Genomic DNA, 17984 nt, shown 5'->3' with positions numbered 1-17984 from the left:
TTCCGCGGGTTGACAAGAGATATTATTGCCAATAATGGTTTCTGTGGGTTGCTGCTTTGATATTGATTTTTTTTTTTGCTGTGGAAGCTTCAGGCCGGGGAATCTTAAGCCTTCCTTTCTTCCCGCCCAAACCCCACTTTCTGTCAGAATCCATTCATATCACATTTCGTAAATGTATAGGTAGAATATTGTGCTTATTCTGGGGATTCTGCCATCTCTCCGAGGGGGGGGGGGAGAGGATGGTTACTTAGATTGAAATAGGCTATCTTCAAACACCAGGTTTGATCTGGGGGAGAGAGGAGGAGAGAGAGATCTGGATCGCATCTGCATTTACAACTGAAAAGGAAGAGCAATAACAATAAAACCTAGGAGAGTTCCCTTTCCCACGGAAGGGCCTGACACCTAAGTGAATGATGGGAGCATGACCAAATGGATGAGGGGAGGGGGGTTGAAATGGGAATGCTTTATATAGGATTGAAATGTAACTCTGTTAGATCCCGTCTTGTATTGCCACAATCGATTCCATCCTAGTAAACATTTCCTTTTTGGACTAATTTGCATCCAAGAGTTCTTATTTCCTAAGATGTAGCCAGCGCCTTCTCTGGGGTCCTCTTGCTAGCCCTGATGCCTGTCAGAGAAGGGCCCTCCAAGTCCTTCTGGGGTTCAAAAGCTAAAAAAAATACAGAAAGTTAGTTGAAAGCAATTGAAATAAACCCAATTTTATCAGAAAGAAGCAGCTATAGAAGAAAGCCCCGAGAACTACTAAAGAAAACGCTGCATTTCTGACAGCCCTTAAGATAAGGTAAAGGTAAAGGTTTCCCCGCACATGCGTGCTAGTCGTTTCCAACTCTAGGGGCCGGTGCTCATCTCTGTTTCAAAGCCGAAGTGCCAGCGTTTGTCCAAGGACGTCTCTGTGGTCATGTGGCCAGCATGACTAGACGCCAAAGGCGCACGGAACACTGTTACCTTCCCACCGTAGTGGTCCCTATTTTTCTACTTGCATTTTTACGTGCTTTCGAACTGCTAGGTTGGCAGAAGCTGGGATGAGTAACAGGCGCTCACTCTGTTACGCGGCACTTGGGATTCGACCCGCCAAACTGCTGACCTTCTGATCGACAAGCTCAGCGTCCTAACCCACTGAGCCACCGCGTCCCAAGATAAGGTTAGTCGGCTCCAAATGAATGTTTTGTCCTGTGGGAGGGGTCGATGTGATTTATGGCATAAGTTACCAAAAACATCTTCCTAATCAGCCTGAATAATGGCTGAAATTGCACAGCACATGCTGTTTTGTACAGAGAACTAACAGCAGCATGGGTGCCTTAACACAGCTGGGTGTAAAAAGAAAAACAGTCTGAAGCAAATTCTGACTAGAATATGTACCTTTTTTTGACAGAAAACTTTTTTTCCCTTGAAGCAGACATTCTCTGCTTTATTTGATTTGGATTCATCTTTCTTTTGGACATGACAATTGTGAGGCTGTGGGGAATGTTTTTCCTTTTTCTTTCAGCCTATTTTTCCTTCAGTGCCCTCTTCCAGTTTTGTCTTTTTCTGTAAAAGGTCGTTGTGGTAAGCTATTTTATTAAGAGGCATGATCTTTCATGAGCTGCTGGTCACATTTTCATAGGCTATAGTTATTGGTGTCCAGCATTCAGTATTCATAATTACATATTATCTCCAGTATTAGTTATGATGGTTATGTGCCACTTCAGGTGTCAAGGTAAATTATTCAGAACAAACATAAAGGTGGTCTCTTTGCAGTTTTTTTATAATCAGCTACTTGTCTATACAGTGCTAGTGTCTTACAGTTTTACATATTTATAACAGGACTTTTTAAGTAAGAAAAATATTAAGACAAGTCACAATAGAAATATTGCATGGTAGAAAGACAATGGAAAAGAAGTCCCCCCCCCCTCTTGGTATAAAAGTACAATGCATGATTATCCAATTAATCAATGGAGCAGAATTCTCAGACCTTGGACAAATAAGGATTTACCTTTCTTACAACGGGGCTTTTCAAGCTTTTCACCCATTGTACCACTTTTAGGATATGTCAACATCCGAGTACCACCAGTCACCTAGCAGGGTGTCAAAAACTTGATGACAAAAAAAGGAAAAAAGTGATGAAGTACAGGTAGTCCTCGACTTACAACAGTTAGCTTAGTGACTGTTCGAAGTTACAGTGGCACTGGAAAAATTGCCACCCAAGCCACAGCCGAGCAAGACACCTGCCTGCCTGCCCAGCAGCGCTCTTCCTCCTGTCCAAGGTTTTCATTGTTGTGAGCATTTATGTTGAGGATTGGCAGCAGGGGTGGTGTGGAGGATGTTTGGTTTTTATTTCTCCCCCCATCTGCTGGGTGGTTGCAGCAGGTTTTGGTCACTTCACATGACCCTGGGACACTGTGGCCATCATAAATATGAATCAGTTGCCAAACATCTGAATGTAAATCACAAGACCCTGGAGATGCTGCAACATTCCAGCTGATCGGTGCTTCTTCTGGGCTCAGAGGCGCCAGAATCAGCACCGAGCTCCAGCTGGAGCCTGCCTCTGATCCTGGTGCTTCCACTGAGCCCTGACAGCCCTGCAGTTCCAGCTGTCTTTCGCTTAGGCTTGTGTGGTGCTGCCACCAGTTCAGCTCATTCCCCTCCCCCGCTACCACTTTTCTAGGATGGTCGCATACCACCTGCCAGGTGCCAATGTACCACAGGTGGTACCCGTAGCACTGGTTGAAAAGTCCTGTCTTACAACCTATTGTTAAACTATGATTTTTGTATTGAACCTTGTTCACCTGAATGGCTTCAGAAAATATTCCATGTATTCATGGAATTTACATTTATCAGTAACTATTATATATAATGGCAATTTATTACTTTCGTTTTCTGGCATTGTGTCTCACCATACAAATTGCTAGACAATCAAAGAAAGAGGACACTGTTGTGCTGATATCTTACTGGTTATGATCTTCATAGACATCTGATTGGTCAATATGGAAACAGAATGCTAGCCGAAATAGGCCTTTGGTCTTGATCCAGCTAACTTCTTCTTATATTCTTTGGCAAATTGAAAGAAGTCCAATACTGATTGATACCTTACTTACCTCAATTATCAACATAGAATATATACATTAGTTATTTTAAATGATGATAAAATGTATTTGGAAACAGAACCGAACCAGATAGGACTGGGTTTCTTATAATGTTACAGATAAGAATGTTAAATCTACACATTTAACTAATCGAGAACAAGAACTGATACAGATTTACTATATAAAATTTAAGTCTTTTTTTGTTGGGTTCTCAAATTATTAGTAGTGTAGTCACATGCTTTAAACTAGCATTTCCGAAGTCCTAAAATATAGGAACATATAGGTAGGACTATTTCTTATACAATAATTTTATCAAAGTAATATTAAAATAAATTTCATATTCTTTATAAACAGAGTTAGAAGGTGTCTTTTTCTCTATTGTGCCCAATCTCTTTGAGAGATGACTTACTTTTGCTTGAACATATGTTGTAAAGGGAGACTTTTATTTGATATTTTTTGCTCTTAGGATTTCTTTTTGAAATCCCAATTGGGAGTCTGGCTTCTTGTAACTTAACTCATTACAGCTCTCTTCAAATTATGAGTGCATAATTCATCTATTTAAAGATAAATACTAATTTTTTTCCTCCCCCTTTCACTGTTATATTCTTATAATATGTCGCATCTTTCACATACGACTTAATGCAAAGAATGTAATTTAGAATTGTAGGCATCTTGATGGGCACATGATATGTTCCATGTAGAAAATTCACTTGTTTATATATATAGGCATGTACAATTGAGCATATTTTCCTGCAGTATAGCTATTTTAAAATATATATTCTGTAAAATGGGGAAGATTGTTGCTTAGTAGAGATTTTAGGTTCATTTTTTAAATTTAGCCCTTAGCATTTTTAATAGAAAAATATGGAAAGAGTTCTCATAAATCAAGATTCTTGATATCTTAATCTGATTTATCTCAAACTGTTCATTGTTTATAATATATGTATATATAAAACTGATTAGGTAATGTATTTTTCTGATCTTGAGTATTATGCAGCTGTTACTGTGCTGTTTTGAGTGTTGAACTGCCCTTTACCTGCAATAACTACATTTTTGGTGGTAGCAAACTAAGACTAAATCTGTTTGCATTTTGCATTGACGGGGCTATTATAGATAAGTTTGGGGAGAGTACATTTATAAATAATGACAATATCAGGCAAATTGGTCAGTTTGCAGTAGATTCCAAGAGGAATTTAGAAAGAGTTAGGATAAACCAATAATGATATAGTTAAAAATTTATTAATAATTTTTAAAATAACATAATGCCTTAAATAAAATGCAGTCTTACAGATATATATACATTTGTCTCACACCAAGGCAATTAATTCTCTGGCCACTTCTGAACAATTGTTTATTTAAAATATTTGAAAAGAGGGTGAGACTTTTTGTTTTTGACCTATGGCAGGATTGCATGGTTACAAAGTATACAATTTTATTTTACAAGGGCAGTGCAGCCTTCTTGATTTCAGTAAATTCTTTAAAATTCTAAAATTGTAGGTGTGGTAAACAGTTATACCTGGCCATATCTCTAAAACAGTATGAGCATTTCAGCTTAGAGAAAAGGGAAATGTGAAATACACATATATCTCTTAACTGTCTTACATTTTGAGAATGTAATTAATTCACAAATCCAGACAAGTAGAAAAAAAATTACACGCAAAAGGCTGTATCATGTAAATAAATATTTATAATTGATAGTCAGAAAGGCAGATCTTCAAAATTATTATCCAGCCTACCTTACAATGAAATTAGAAAAGGTGGCTGTTTTTCCCCCCAGGATCAACCCTCTTAGTTTAATGGGGTAAGGATAAATATGGCCCTTCCTGTACTGTGCTAAGCTGAAATTAGAGACAATGATCTATAGGTATAATAACCTACATTATGTAGTTTTTAAAAGTAAAATTACATAAATTGTTCAAAAATTCTTATCTTTCTAAATTACATTCATTTAGGAATAAATCTTCCCATTGTTTATACATACGTATTGAAGAAAGGCACAAGGTAGCCTCATTATCCAGATACTTTGAGATAATCAAACATATCTGTAATAGAGGCATCTTTGACATAGAGATAGTATTATAAATATTAAAATATCTACTGATAGAGACATGCAGCATGTTTATTTTATGGAAGAATGTTGATATGGAAGCTCTGGGTATGTGAGGTTATAATATGCCTTATTTATGTATGAATCTCAAATTTATTATTATAGAATCTGGAAAATATTTTCTTTTTTAGACGTACAGGCCTTGTAAGATACCTTTTATCCAGTAGTACTATAGGAACTAATTGGAAGAATTCAGTTATTCTAATTCTAATGTATTTGCAATATAAAAGATTAATAAAATAAATGTTGTTTAATCAACTTGCCCCTATTGACAGAAATTTACAAAATGAAAGCTAGTTGATAACAATGGGTCAAGAACTTCAAATTGACTTTAATATAAGACCACATTATTAGACTAATTGTTTAATGTAATATGAGGATTTTCTTGGAATAGATCCATGGTATATACATTGAAAAGAAAGCTGAAATCAATTTTGTACTGTGCTTGTTGTTTTTAGCCTTTGATTCTGATTAAGCCAGTGCAAACATAGTAAGTCATGAACATTTTAAATTGCCCAGGTACTTATACTGGAAATATGCCCAGAGAAGAGATGGGGAATTAAGGCAAATAAGGGAATGAAAACAACTTAATTATATTTAAGGATATGCTCATGCACATCTTCTTGAGTTTCCTGGGGGAACATAATTAAATTGTAATGAATAAAGTCTGAAAAAATATACCGGTATGTTTAATTTTCAATGCTCAGGCAGAGAAGAAGCGATTCATCAAGAGAACATGAGCAAACTACTATTTAGACACCTTTTAATCATTCAGAGAAGTCTATCACTATGCTTTTTTCCCCACTGTTCTCCAAAGTCTGTTTGCCCTCAGCCCACTGCCCCACTTTTAGGGATCTGGAAGAGAACAAACAGATCCTTTTTCTGCCCTTTTCCAAAAATTTCTGGAATGGTTAGTCTTGATTGCCAAGTATCCCTAACAAAGTTATGGAAGAAGAAAGAGGACCTATTTATGTATCTTGGTTAACCACACATATTCAGTTACACATACAGAGGAAATGGGGAGCCTTGGTTTTTGCCTTCCCCTTAAATCTTTTATGGAAATTGTTTCTAGCTACAGTACAACACTAGCAGTTGTGGCTAAGCACATTGCCTGGCAACAATTTATGTAAAAGTTCTCAGAAAATGTAACAGGAGGATTCCCCCCCTTTTTTCATTTTGGAATTGGTCTGACCTCCATTTATCAATCAGCAATTACATAAATCTTCCCTAGTCATTGAAAAATGAAAATGTGAGATTTGTTCATCTGCAATTTTGGTCCATAACACATATGTGCCCAGCTATAATTAACAAGTAAGTAAGCAAATAAATATATAAATAAATATCCTAGACAGTTCTTCAATAGATTTTCTGGGTTGTAGAATTCTGTATTTAGCCCTTGCAACTGTGAAATGCCTGTCTGAAATAAATTGTTACCAGAAGCAGAGGACTGATATAGGTTGTCTGCTGTGAGTAGAAATAAGTGGGTGGAAAAGGGAAAAGCAGTATTGAAAAGCACATGCCAGGGTCTCAGTTGAGGACAGAGGTTCCTTTTTTCTGTAATTCAGATATTTACATGCTTCTTTCTTCTTTTTGCCAGATTGGAGTTTTTACTTTTATTTCATGATTAAGATCTGTGAGAATCCTAAAGCTCAATGGGCGTTTTGTTTTTAATAAGATGGAATGACTTATCTGCGCTGAAAGTATAGATTATTGATTGGTTTTGTAATAAAATTTCTTGTTAAGTAACTGGTGATAATGGGCCAAGTACATATAAAAACAGTTTTATTATTTTTATTACCTTCAAAAACATAACTATTTTCATTTTTAAACGGATTTAAGTTTGTAAGACATTTAGGAAGATTATTTTTGAATAATTAAATGCATTTAATTATTTGTTTTGCATTTAATAAAATTTGTTTTATCTAGATTTGCATGGTTCATTCAAAGTAGGAAGGGGGGATTATATAAATATACAATAAATTAGTAAATTCATACCGATAGCATGATTTGAATGGTATTCTTTCTTGAGTATTGGTAGTACAAGATGTAACAAAGAATGTGCATGCCAGTAACACAAGATAATGGAGCAGCATGTTAAAACCTATACAATACTGTCAGAAACTGAGGTGAAATAACCTAAAATTAAAATAAATATAAAAATAAATAAAAATAAATTAAGTAGGGTAACCAGCATATCTCTCAACTATGTTGCTAGGCATTTTTTCTGTACTAATCTCCACTTTTAATTTGATTAAGACAGTGTGTGCCTAGTAGCCTTAATAGTCATCAGTTAAGAGTTTGGGAGAAAACGTTTTCTGATAGGACTACGAGTTCTAAGTTGCAAAAATCTGATGACTGCTAGATGTGAGCAAAAATTTTGAAAATTCTGTGTGCTGAATCTGATGGTTGCCCTATTTTCTGACAATAAAACCATTTAAGAATGGCATTAGTGATTATTCCTCCATCTCCCTTCTAGTATCAAATCCTAACAGTTACTGATCAGATGATTGATAACAATGACATTGAGTAACAGAGACATCAGCAGCCGTGAAAATTTAAATGTTAAAAATACAATTTCATTGCTATCAAGACCAGCCACATGAAGTTGAGGAGCATGCAGTTTAGAATGTCAGAACTGTGACAGAATTTTAAAGAAAAACAATATTGGTAATGGAAACTGGAATGCTCTGCTTGGAAGCATTGCTTAGCTAAAATCCTGAATTAGAGTACCTTAAAAGTATGTAGAATACATAACCCTATTTTATTTTAGTTCATATTTGTTTATTTTAAAAAGAAACTTAGTGTCCCCTTACTCATAGGTAGGGCACTGAAATGTGCAATCAAAAGTATTCTAGCTATGGAAAGAATGCTATTTTGTAAAAAAAGAAAAAGGGACCAAAACCTTCTCAACATGTGCTGAATAAATGGCATTTTTTAAAAAAAAACAAACCCCAAATTAATTTAGAAATAGTTTTTAAAAAACAGACAACGATAAAAGTGGGGAGAGGAAGCAGCCTGAATGGAGCATACAAGAAAAGAAAAATTCTCCACTCTTTGGTGCTCATATTGGGGGTGTGCTGTTGCACCTGATCTCCACATCTTGTCAGTATTACTGCACCCAGGATCAGAGTTGATTTTTCAGAGTTGGTTATTCATCAACTTACACTATTTGATACAATACAGAATAAGCTGCATGTAAAGACATACTATGTGCTGTAGTCCCTGTAGCCTATGCTAAATACGGGTCCAGTTTCTCTGAAAAAATACCTGCCTTTTTGTATTATTGTGTTTAGACTACATTATCATTCTCCCTTGCAGATTTCTCTTGTCAGCAGCAGTCATTTCAGAGGAAGAAGGGGATCTGATCCAATCTCATAAATGTTCATGAACTCTTGATTTTTATCATTTCATACTTGTAATGAGTATTGTTACATAAAATGTGGCTAATTTTTTCCCCCCTTTCAAGTTAAAGGTGACTATATCCAGTCAATTTTGATATAGGAAATTGTAAGATACTCTTACAATTCTTACAAACCTTATGTACTGTATTTTGAAAGTCTAATTTAATCCAGAACATTGTTTCATTATAGCGTTTAGCAATGGAATTATATACCGCTTCACGGTGCTTTACAGTCCTCTCTAAGCATTTTACAGAATCAGCATATTACCTCCAACAATCTGGCTCCTCATTTTATCGACCTCAGAAAGATGGAAGGTTGAGTCAACCTTGAGCCTGTGAGACTCGAACTGCTGAACTGCTGACAGTCAGCAGTCATGATAGCAACACAAATATACTTTTGATCGCAGACCTGTCCACATCACTTGCATTTCCTGATTTCTATTGAACAAATAATAATAGAGGTACCTTCCGGAAATATAATTCTGATTACCTTTCATGCAATAAATAGCTTTGGTTACCTTGGATTGCAATACCTATTAGGTCAATGGTTAATGTTGTTCTCTATTCTTATAACAGTTCCCTATGTACATTTCTGTTAGCATCTCATCTTTTTCTGCAAGAGGATTTTGAAGGCCTATATAAATATTAAACTATAATAATCTGTTTTCTAGACATTGTAAAATATCCAGAGGTACTTTTTCACAAGGCAACTGGACTTTGTTTTTTCTTTGAAGATGTTTCACTTTTCATCCAAGAAGCTTCTTCAGCACTGACTGGATGGTGGGGAATGGAAGAGTTTATACTCCTTGCAGACAGCTGATCATTTGCATTCTTTTAGAGTCGTTGAGGCCATTTGGAGGTTTATCTGTCATCAGGGTCAGCTGAGCAATGCAATGGTATGGAGCCTTCTTGGAACTGCTGAAAGGACTGCTGAAATTCCTTTCAGCAGTTCCTAAAAGGCTCCACATGCATTTGCACTATTCAGGTTACCCTAATGACACAGATAGACCTCCAGGTGGCTTCAACGACTAAAAGAATGCAAATGACCAGCTGTCTGCAAGGAGTATAAACCCTTCCATTCCCCACCATCTAGTCAGAGCTGAAGAAGCTTCTTGGATGAGAAGTGAAACATCTTGAAAGAAAACAAGAAAGTCCTGTTGCCTCGTGAAAAAGCACCTTTGGGATAACTATGACCTGGATGACTGAGAATCTCCATAGACATTGTAAAATATTATTTTATTTGTGAAATGTAAAACCATTCATGTGTAATAACTCAGTTGTTCACTTATACTGTTCCACAATTTTTCTTTAATGAAAAATCTTACTATGTATGTATGTGTGTGTATACACATGCATACTGTAATGTTTTGACACAAATACATAGAAAGCAGTGTAGAACATGGATCATATATGAGGGCTTTCTCTATAGGATAATGTGTGTTTTTTAAATAAGTATTTAAGAAACTTCAATTTATCTCAGTAACTAATCAGCTAGTAGATTTTGTATTGCCTAAAAGTTTCTTTTGGCTTGTCAAATTATATTTGTATATAAGTATGAATTTTTCATAGAAAGATCTCAAACTCTAAGTCAGAAAAAGACACAGGAGGCTGGCTGAGACCCATACAATTGTTATATTGGCATCAATTTAAAGAAAGCAATGATACATTGCTTTGAAAATTATCAAGAAATGTAAAAAAATGCATTTGCCCTTTTTTGTTGTTGTTGTTGTCTTCATAGTCATCAATGATATGGGGCCAGGGATAGAAAACAAAGCAGAATAGATGCAATCCTGTACATAGTGCTCCTTTGGCTGCTTCCTCAGACAGTGGGAGTTTGGTTAATAAAGCAGATTGGATCCCTTGCAGTAGCAGCAGTATCTGCATCATCATAATCATAAACTTCTTCATCATGTGTGTTCACTGGAAGAGGTAGACGATGCAGAGAAATTCTGGGGCTAAGGGAACTCCTGCTCTGGATCATTAATCCCTGTTCCCTCCCATCATTTAAATCATACAGCAGAAGGAAGGAAAAAAATACATCCAAAATAATTGATCTGGTGGAAATACAAAGCTGGCTGGGGAAGATGGAAATCTTGGTATTTGCAATCAATGTCTTTAGTTGTTGCACAAGTAGACAAACTCAAGAGTGATGCTTGCATTTTTCCTTCTAAGAAACAGCCCAGTCTTTAGGTTCTGTAAAGCTTCCAGCTGCAGTGCAATGATTGTATCCAGCATATAAGCTCAATACAAAGGGAAAAGAACATGTTATGAAGTCAAATCTTTTTTCGACTGTGCCCCAAACTCTGCCCCGTTTAAAGGAGGCAGTAGCTCTTTGCTCATACCCATTTGAAGTTTCTCTCTTTCTAGGTTACAGCCATGTGAGCTGAACTGTCAACTATCCACCAGCAAAATGTGCTGGCACCAGCAAATTCTTCCCTTTAATCCACCAATTTCTCACTTAAACCGCTACAGGATACAGTTTTGTTTTCACTGACCAACATCTGAAAGGATGCTAATTGGGACTAATATGTTAGTGCTCATAAATACTGATAGTTTTCAGAAATGAAGCAAGTGTTGCTACCAAGCTGAATATTGATTTTTTCTTAATTGGAGATGTAACTAATATCCCAAATCCATAATCATGGTAAAATAACTTACCCTAAATATTATCCTTTTTCAGATCTTTGAGCACTCATAGTTCTTTTCTTTTACATAAGCACAAAATAATGCTGTTCCCTAGGCTTTGGGAATGTTACCACTTATTTTGACTGTAACTTGCATAAAAATTATTATGCATATTTATATGAGGCATAGAGAATATACACAAATGAATAGTTCAGATAAGAGCCTTTTAGAATAATCGTTCAATATATAGTCTCAAAACATGTTAGCAAATATGCAGAAATTAGCAATATAAATAGATTAGTTCATATACTATTTGATAAGTACAGAAATAATTCCCTTTTGATCAATTCATAATTGACTTATTCTTCACTGTCATCTGGAGAACATGCTTCTTGTATTCTTTTTGTATAGATCTGGCACTGTTATTTATGCCATCACTTACTGCAGCTGTGTTTTACCTGAATGTGCAATGTCACAATTTAATTCTTATACCAATTAAATAACCAAGCAATTTGGCATTTGCAAACACTGGGGAAAGGTGCTTATATACCACAGGAGATAAGGAAATAGCACCATATATGACCAGTTACACTGGTAATATGCTACCTGTGGATTTCAATCTTGTAAATAAAAGATCCTGGCAGCACCTAGCTGACCTTGGTTGATTTATGAAGCTAAGGAGGGAAACCTTGGAAGTATAACTGGGAAGTAAAAAAAATATTGAAAGAGGGCATTAGCAAACCACTTGTTTATCACATAAAAATATGTGTGTTTCCATGTAAGTCACCAGTAGCTGAGCTTGATCTGAAAACACATTGACATTGGTAAAAAGGTAAAGTTATCACAAATAATAATTTTGTAATTGCATATTTTAACCCTTCAAAATATTTTCACAGCTGGTATAAAATAATTCAACTAGTTGTTTTTAATCTTATTCCTTGTTCATCAGAATTTGTAATATATATTTGTATTGAGGATGATAGCATACACTTTAGGACTACTGTGTATATTTATTAGTATATGAGTATGTATTAAGATTTCTTGCCAATTGAGTGCTTATACAACTGATGAACTAATTAGTGTGAACTAACTTTGGTGAAAAGCTTTAAGCTGTTTCTGAGATATCTGAGTAGCAATATGTTTTTTTTTATTGAAAAGTTTTACAATACATTTTATCTTTAACAATATGTTTTTTTAATATGCTATCAATGCAATATTAGAAGCCCCAGAAAATTTGGGAAAATTTCATGATAATCTGAAATAAATGTGTACAGAAACATTAATGTTTTCTGGACTTGCAGTATGCTACTATGGGAATAAGCCATATTGTAGATTTATAGCATTTGGTCTTGAGGTTCACATTGTTCATATTCTACACAATGTAATGTATCTTTGAGCTTTAGGCAATGTGAAGTTTTACTTTCTGATGTTTCATCTACTGTGGTTGAATAATAAATGAATTATCTCAGTTAATGGGTGCTTGGGGAATTCTGTATTATAGCCAAAAGTCAGCAATTTAAATTAGCTCACAAGAACATGTATGCTCTGGCTCATGTGCTTGCGCAATTTCTGTACCCAAGGTCAAAATCACAACTAACACAATTGTACTTAGAAGTACTTCTCATTAAGTTTGAGTTTACTCCAAGGCACTACAACCTAGTGATCAAGATGCTGATATGAACTAGCCCCCCATGATGATATCAAGGGGAAGACTAGATAAATAAAACTGGAAAAAATGGTGGCATAATATGCTTTTAATATATGTAGAAGTTTTGCAGGCATTTCCTAGAATATGCCAATGAGGGAGGGAGGGAGAGAGGGAGGAAAGGAAGTAATTTCTCAGGCAGATTTTGTATCTTTGTCTTATAGATAGATATATTTATTGACTGATAGCCAATTTCTAATTTCAGGTAAACTATTTTATGTTTTATGAGTAACATGCACAAAGATTTTAGTGAGCAAGATTTATTTATAAATAATTATAAATATTTTAGATATTTAAAAACATTTTGCAGGGCTTTTGAAACTTTCAATAGAATTAATGACTATTTATTATGTTCATAGTAAAAGTAAGGGGGGGTTGCTTTGAAGAATGGAGCATAAGTACCTAAAGAAAAAGAATAGTTACAGTGCAGAACAGAATAAGGAATATTTGGAACCATTGATTTCAATGTGCTTTGTTCTATGTCAGATACTGACTAATAACTAGTGCTTTCAAAAAATAAAAGGATCAGTGGGGGTTTTATTTGCTGATAAACATAGGGTTTTAATATAGCAGAAGAAATTTGGTTTTGTACTGTGAAGATAAAAAGCAATGATGCTAAGTATCCAAAATAATTTATTGTAGGATATTTTTGAATGACTGGAGTTTAAAAGAAATCTCAATAAAGTGATATGCTTTCACACTTCTGAATGTACTATCACATAGAAACAAATGGTAAAATAAATATGACAGATTAGTGAGAACAATATATTTTGATTTCAGCAAACATTTGTCAAAGTACTACTCCATGACATGCTGATTAGCAAATTAATGAAGTATAGGATGGTATATGAATGGATACAGAGCTGGCTTGAACATGATTCTCATGGGTGGTTCCTTCAGATTGGAGTAAAATATTGTATAAGATGACTCAGATAAAGATTGGTGGAGTACTATGGATGGCCTTAGGAAAAAAAACGTAACAGCACTCTTCAAATACCTGAAAAAACACTGCATAAAAAAAGTCAGAAATCAGTTCTCTCATTCCCAGAGTGCAACGGATGATATAATAGATTTAGGCTATAGGAAGACAGATTCAAAATAACTTTTAGTAAGAGTATCCTAACTGTTAAGAGCTGTTTGATGATGAAACCAATTACCCAGAGAGATGGTGCTTCTTTTTGGATGTATTCCAGTAGATAAATATTAGAAACCATTTTTCTGAAAGTTTAATTTGGATTTCTGCATTAACCAAGGATTATAAAAAGTTTAAATGTTCAACTTTATAATTTTGAAGGGGGCTGTACATGGTGTATAAACAGTATTCTAAACAGCACTCTAGAGTAGTTTTTACTGATTTGATTTGATTTGGAAGAAATCTGAATTTCAGTATTAAGAGAATCAAAGATTATTAACAGGTTGGGTTCCTACATGTAGGGTAGGTGGTGACATTTGTTTCTTTTCTGAAAATAACATTTACTGTGAGTAGCATCTCCAAAAAGTACTCATCTATCTTCTGTGAAGGAAGTTGCTTAGAAACTTTGAAATATTTACATCAAATTACCTTTGGCCTGTGAATTATATATGTTTTCTACATCATGAATATATATCATGACGCATGTATCCCCTCCTCTTTTGAGACCTGTGTTATATTGAGCATGTGGGCCTGCAGAAGAGTTTCCAACTGTTGAATTTGAACTATGTTTTAATCCTGAGTAGCATATAATTACAATTACAATATTAATAAGCTACTCAAATTATTCTACTAATTCTCAAACAAGTGGTTGATGTATTATACCAAAATGCTTTCCTTATGATCAGGAGGTAGGTGATAATAGATATGCTCAAACATTTCCAAGTACTGTACTACATTGCTGTATGTATGAATACATGAACTGAGGCTACAGAACCTGCTTTTAAATATTTGAAAGGGGTCAATATTTCTATCTTTTGTTAGTATGTTACCATATCACATCTTTCTGTATTTGTTCTTTATAGTTTTATGAAGTATTCTCAGTTAAATTCAGTTTTGGAAAATGATAATTACATTCTATGTTTTTTAATCAGTTAATATAATACAATATAAAATTCTTGTCTTATTCATTATGAGATTTCTGACATATCAACTTAATCACAATCTCTAAATACTTCTTAGCCATGTCACTATTGTTATGTTATTCTTCATTTTATTCTTGTGCATCTTATTCCTGTTTCGTATGGGCCATGTGTTAAATTGTTATTTATTTTCTTTAATCTGTGTTTCTTTCCCTTTTATTTTACCATGAAAAATATTTAACTAGTCTTCTGAAGTACACAAGTGAAGCTTCTCTACACATACAAACTTTGGTTAAAGGTACACTGTCCTACTGAATTTATAGCAATTATTCAACTCCTGATGATCATTATTTGATGTCATAACAATAATCACTATAATATTTGCAGCATATAATAAAAAGTTGATACTCCCGTCCCAGTTGCTGATGCCAGCTCAGTTTACAGGATTGGATATATTTGATTATCCTAGCATATGGAATTATTCATCTTTAATTAGGAGAATCACTGAGAGAAACTATGCAAAAGAAGAAAGCTGGATAAGAATCCATAGCTTCAAAATGCAAGATAGTCTTCCCAATTCATTATCATGCATGTTTAAGAAAGTGCAGAATAACGAAAATGAACACAAGATATGCAAAATCAGTTAATGTTCAACCTGTCAGTGGGTTGCAGGATAATTACTTAGCACTAGGTACACTTTGTTCATTATACAAATTAAAAAAAGAAAAAAAATAGTATACCCTTTCCCCAACCACATGTAGAAAAGCACTTAAAGTTCAAAGGTAAAGCTTGGCACACTCCAAATACGAAATGATTTACTTTACATGCAGCAAAATATACAAGAATTGTTATTTTTCCCTTAAACAAACTTAATTCATTATATTTGCTTGGCACAATTGCTATTCAGTTTAAAAAAATAGTTGAAAAATACTGAAACTGACCTGAATTCAAGTATTACGGTTTCTTCAACAGAAACATTATCAATGCAATAAAACATCACACGGAATATATTGAAATATAACTCCTTCTCACTTGGTTGTTTTTGTTTGTTTTTAATCCCCTTGTTTTGTTTTTCTATACAGTTTTAATGCCAGCACAATTCACACATTTTATTCAAAATTAATATTATTGCATTGTTTTTGCATATCTTGTGGAACAGAAAATGCAAAGAGTTACTGATTCCCCTTTCAAAAGCAGAGACAGTGATTTATTTTTGCACTCAAATCACCCCAGATAAAGCTCTCCTTCAGTTATAACCAGGAAATGGAGAACTGTATCAAGTTGCACACTTTCAAGTGTGTATTCACTTGCTCACTCATTCACCCAGTCCTGCTCATTCGTGCACACATTGCAAATATACCTAGTACTATAAAGAATCCAAATCAATCATTCATATGTGCAAGATTATATCAAGTGCATTGCCTACTATCTTTAAATTATAAAACAACAACAAAAAAAGGAAATTTTCATTACTTCAAATAAAATTACAAAGTCTGGTATACATTATGATTGGCAAAACTCCTAATATCATTAGCTTCTACCAAATGTCAGTGGAGGAAAACAAAAACAAAAAAATAAATCAATGTTAAACATTTGTGAAGGTGAAAAACAAAAAGGCAGGTGATTACAAAACTCTGTAAACACTCCATCCCTCTCCCTTAAAAAATAAAATACAATAAAATAAAGTATCCAAAAATAAAAATTGGAACATGCTTTCAAGAAAATATTAAATAGCAAGAACAAGGAGAGATCTACATAAGCCCATCACCACCTCTCTTAGAAATGGGCGGGTTGCCTGAACTCCTTTTGACAGAGCTGGCTTCATGCTCTTGGAGCCATTTGCACAGCTAACTGTCTTGAACTCAATTTGGCAGAGATGACTGCCTGAGCTCTGATTGGTTGGCAGAGAAGACTGCCTGGGAGTCTCTGCATTTCCATCAAGAAATATCTGCAATATTGCCACCTGCATCTCCTATCTTGCAACTTCTGCTTCCTTCTCCTCAGCAATGAGTGGGATCTGTTGCAGAAGTCTATTCCACTTGTAGATCAGAAGGGTCTTGGCTTTATGGAGACAGTGAGGCTCATACAGAACATGTGCAAAATGATTCCTTTTTGTACAAGCAGAATTGAAAGACACCCGCTTGATACAGTGTCCTTTTGGCTACAGCCATCCACAGGAAGTTGAGGTTTTCCTTCACATTCAGGAAGCAGCTGTTGTTCCTTGTGCAGGGACTGAAAAAAGAAGGGAGCTGACACACTGCCTTTTACTTCTCCTGATTCTTCCTTTACGGACACATGCTGGGGTTGTATATTCACTCCTGAAAAGCTCTCTTACACCACCCAACTCTGCAATTCTTCTCGACAGAAATAAATGAAGAATGCTGTTCTGGTTACTCCTGGTCACGAGAACAGTGAGGCACTTCTGAAACAAACCCATTAGGAACATTGAAACAAATTAAAAAACCAGCATCACTTTCAGCTTCAGCAACTACAGGCTGCTGATATAAATCCTGGTATCCTTAGACTCCTCTTGACTTTTCCTACAATCTGGGTTTTGGGCTGCTTCTGCTTCTTCACCCATACAGTCCTGCCCTGAGTCCCTGCAGTTAACAAAAGGCAAGAGGTTGCCATTGGGGCTTGGTTTGCTGTTACCATTGAGAATGTTGTCTGCAGCATTCTCCATCTCTTCTATTGTCAAGTCACAGGCATCAGCTAGTTCTTGGGTGGTAACCTCAATGAACTTTGGATCTTGAGCAAACTGCATCAGTCCTTCCGAAATCAAGACCTTTTATAATCCAGGACATCAAACACAAGGAACAAAAGTGAATATCAGTATTAATATCACTGTTATAGCAAGGAGCAAAGAAATCAGTGAAAGAAAAAAAAGATACAAAACACTTGATAAATAAAGAGATGAATTTATATCTGCAAATTCAAAAAGCCCAGTGTGATTGTTTTACCGTATATATAAAATTGCAAGTGAACCCACATCTTTAATTGACAGATGCTAGA

General features: G+C 35.0%; 1 protein-coding gene across 1 annotated transcript in view; it reads right to left on the bottom strand.

Moving 5' to 3' along the window:
* Positions 1–17460: 17460 nt before the first annotated feature.
* Positions 17461–17984, bottom strand: part of CACNA1C (calcium voltage-gated channel subunit alpha1 C) — a gene marked incomplete at both ends in the record, with an annotated part of 519540 nt that continues 519016 nt past the window's right edge. The window contains one exon of the mRNA XM_081331729.1: positions 17461–17757. Within this exon, the coding sequence (XP_081187855.1) occupies positions 17461–17757 (297 nt within the window). The remainder of the gene's footprint in view (positions 17758–17984) is intronic.

This window comes from Vipera berus (genome assembly GCF_964194415.1).
Source record: "Vipera berus genome assembly, chromosome: 6".
Classification (NCBI taxonomy): Eukaryota; Metazoa; Chordata; class Lepidosauria; order Squamata; family Viperidae; genus Vipera; species Vipera berus.
Note: the sequence above shows the minus strand (reverse complement) of the source record. Positions and strands in the feature narration are given on the sequence as shown.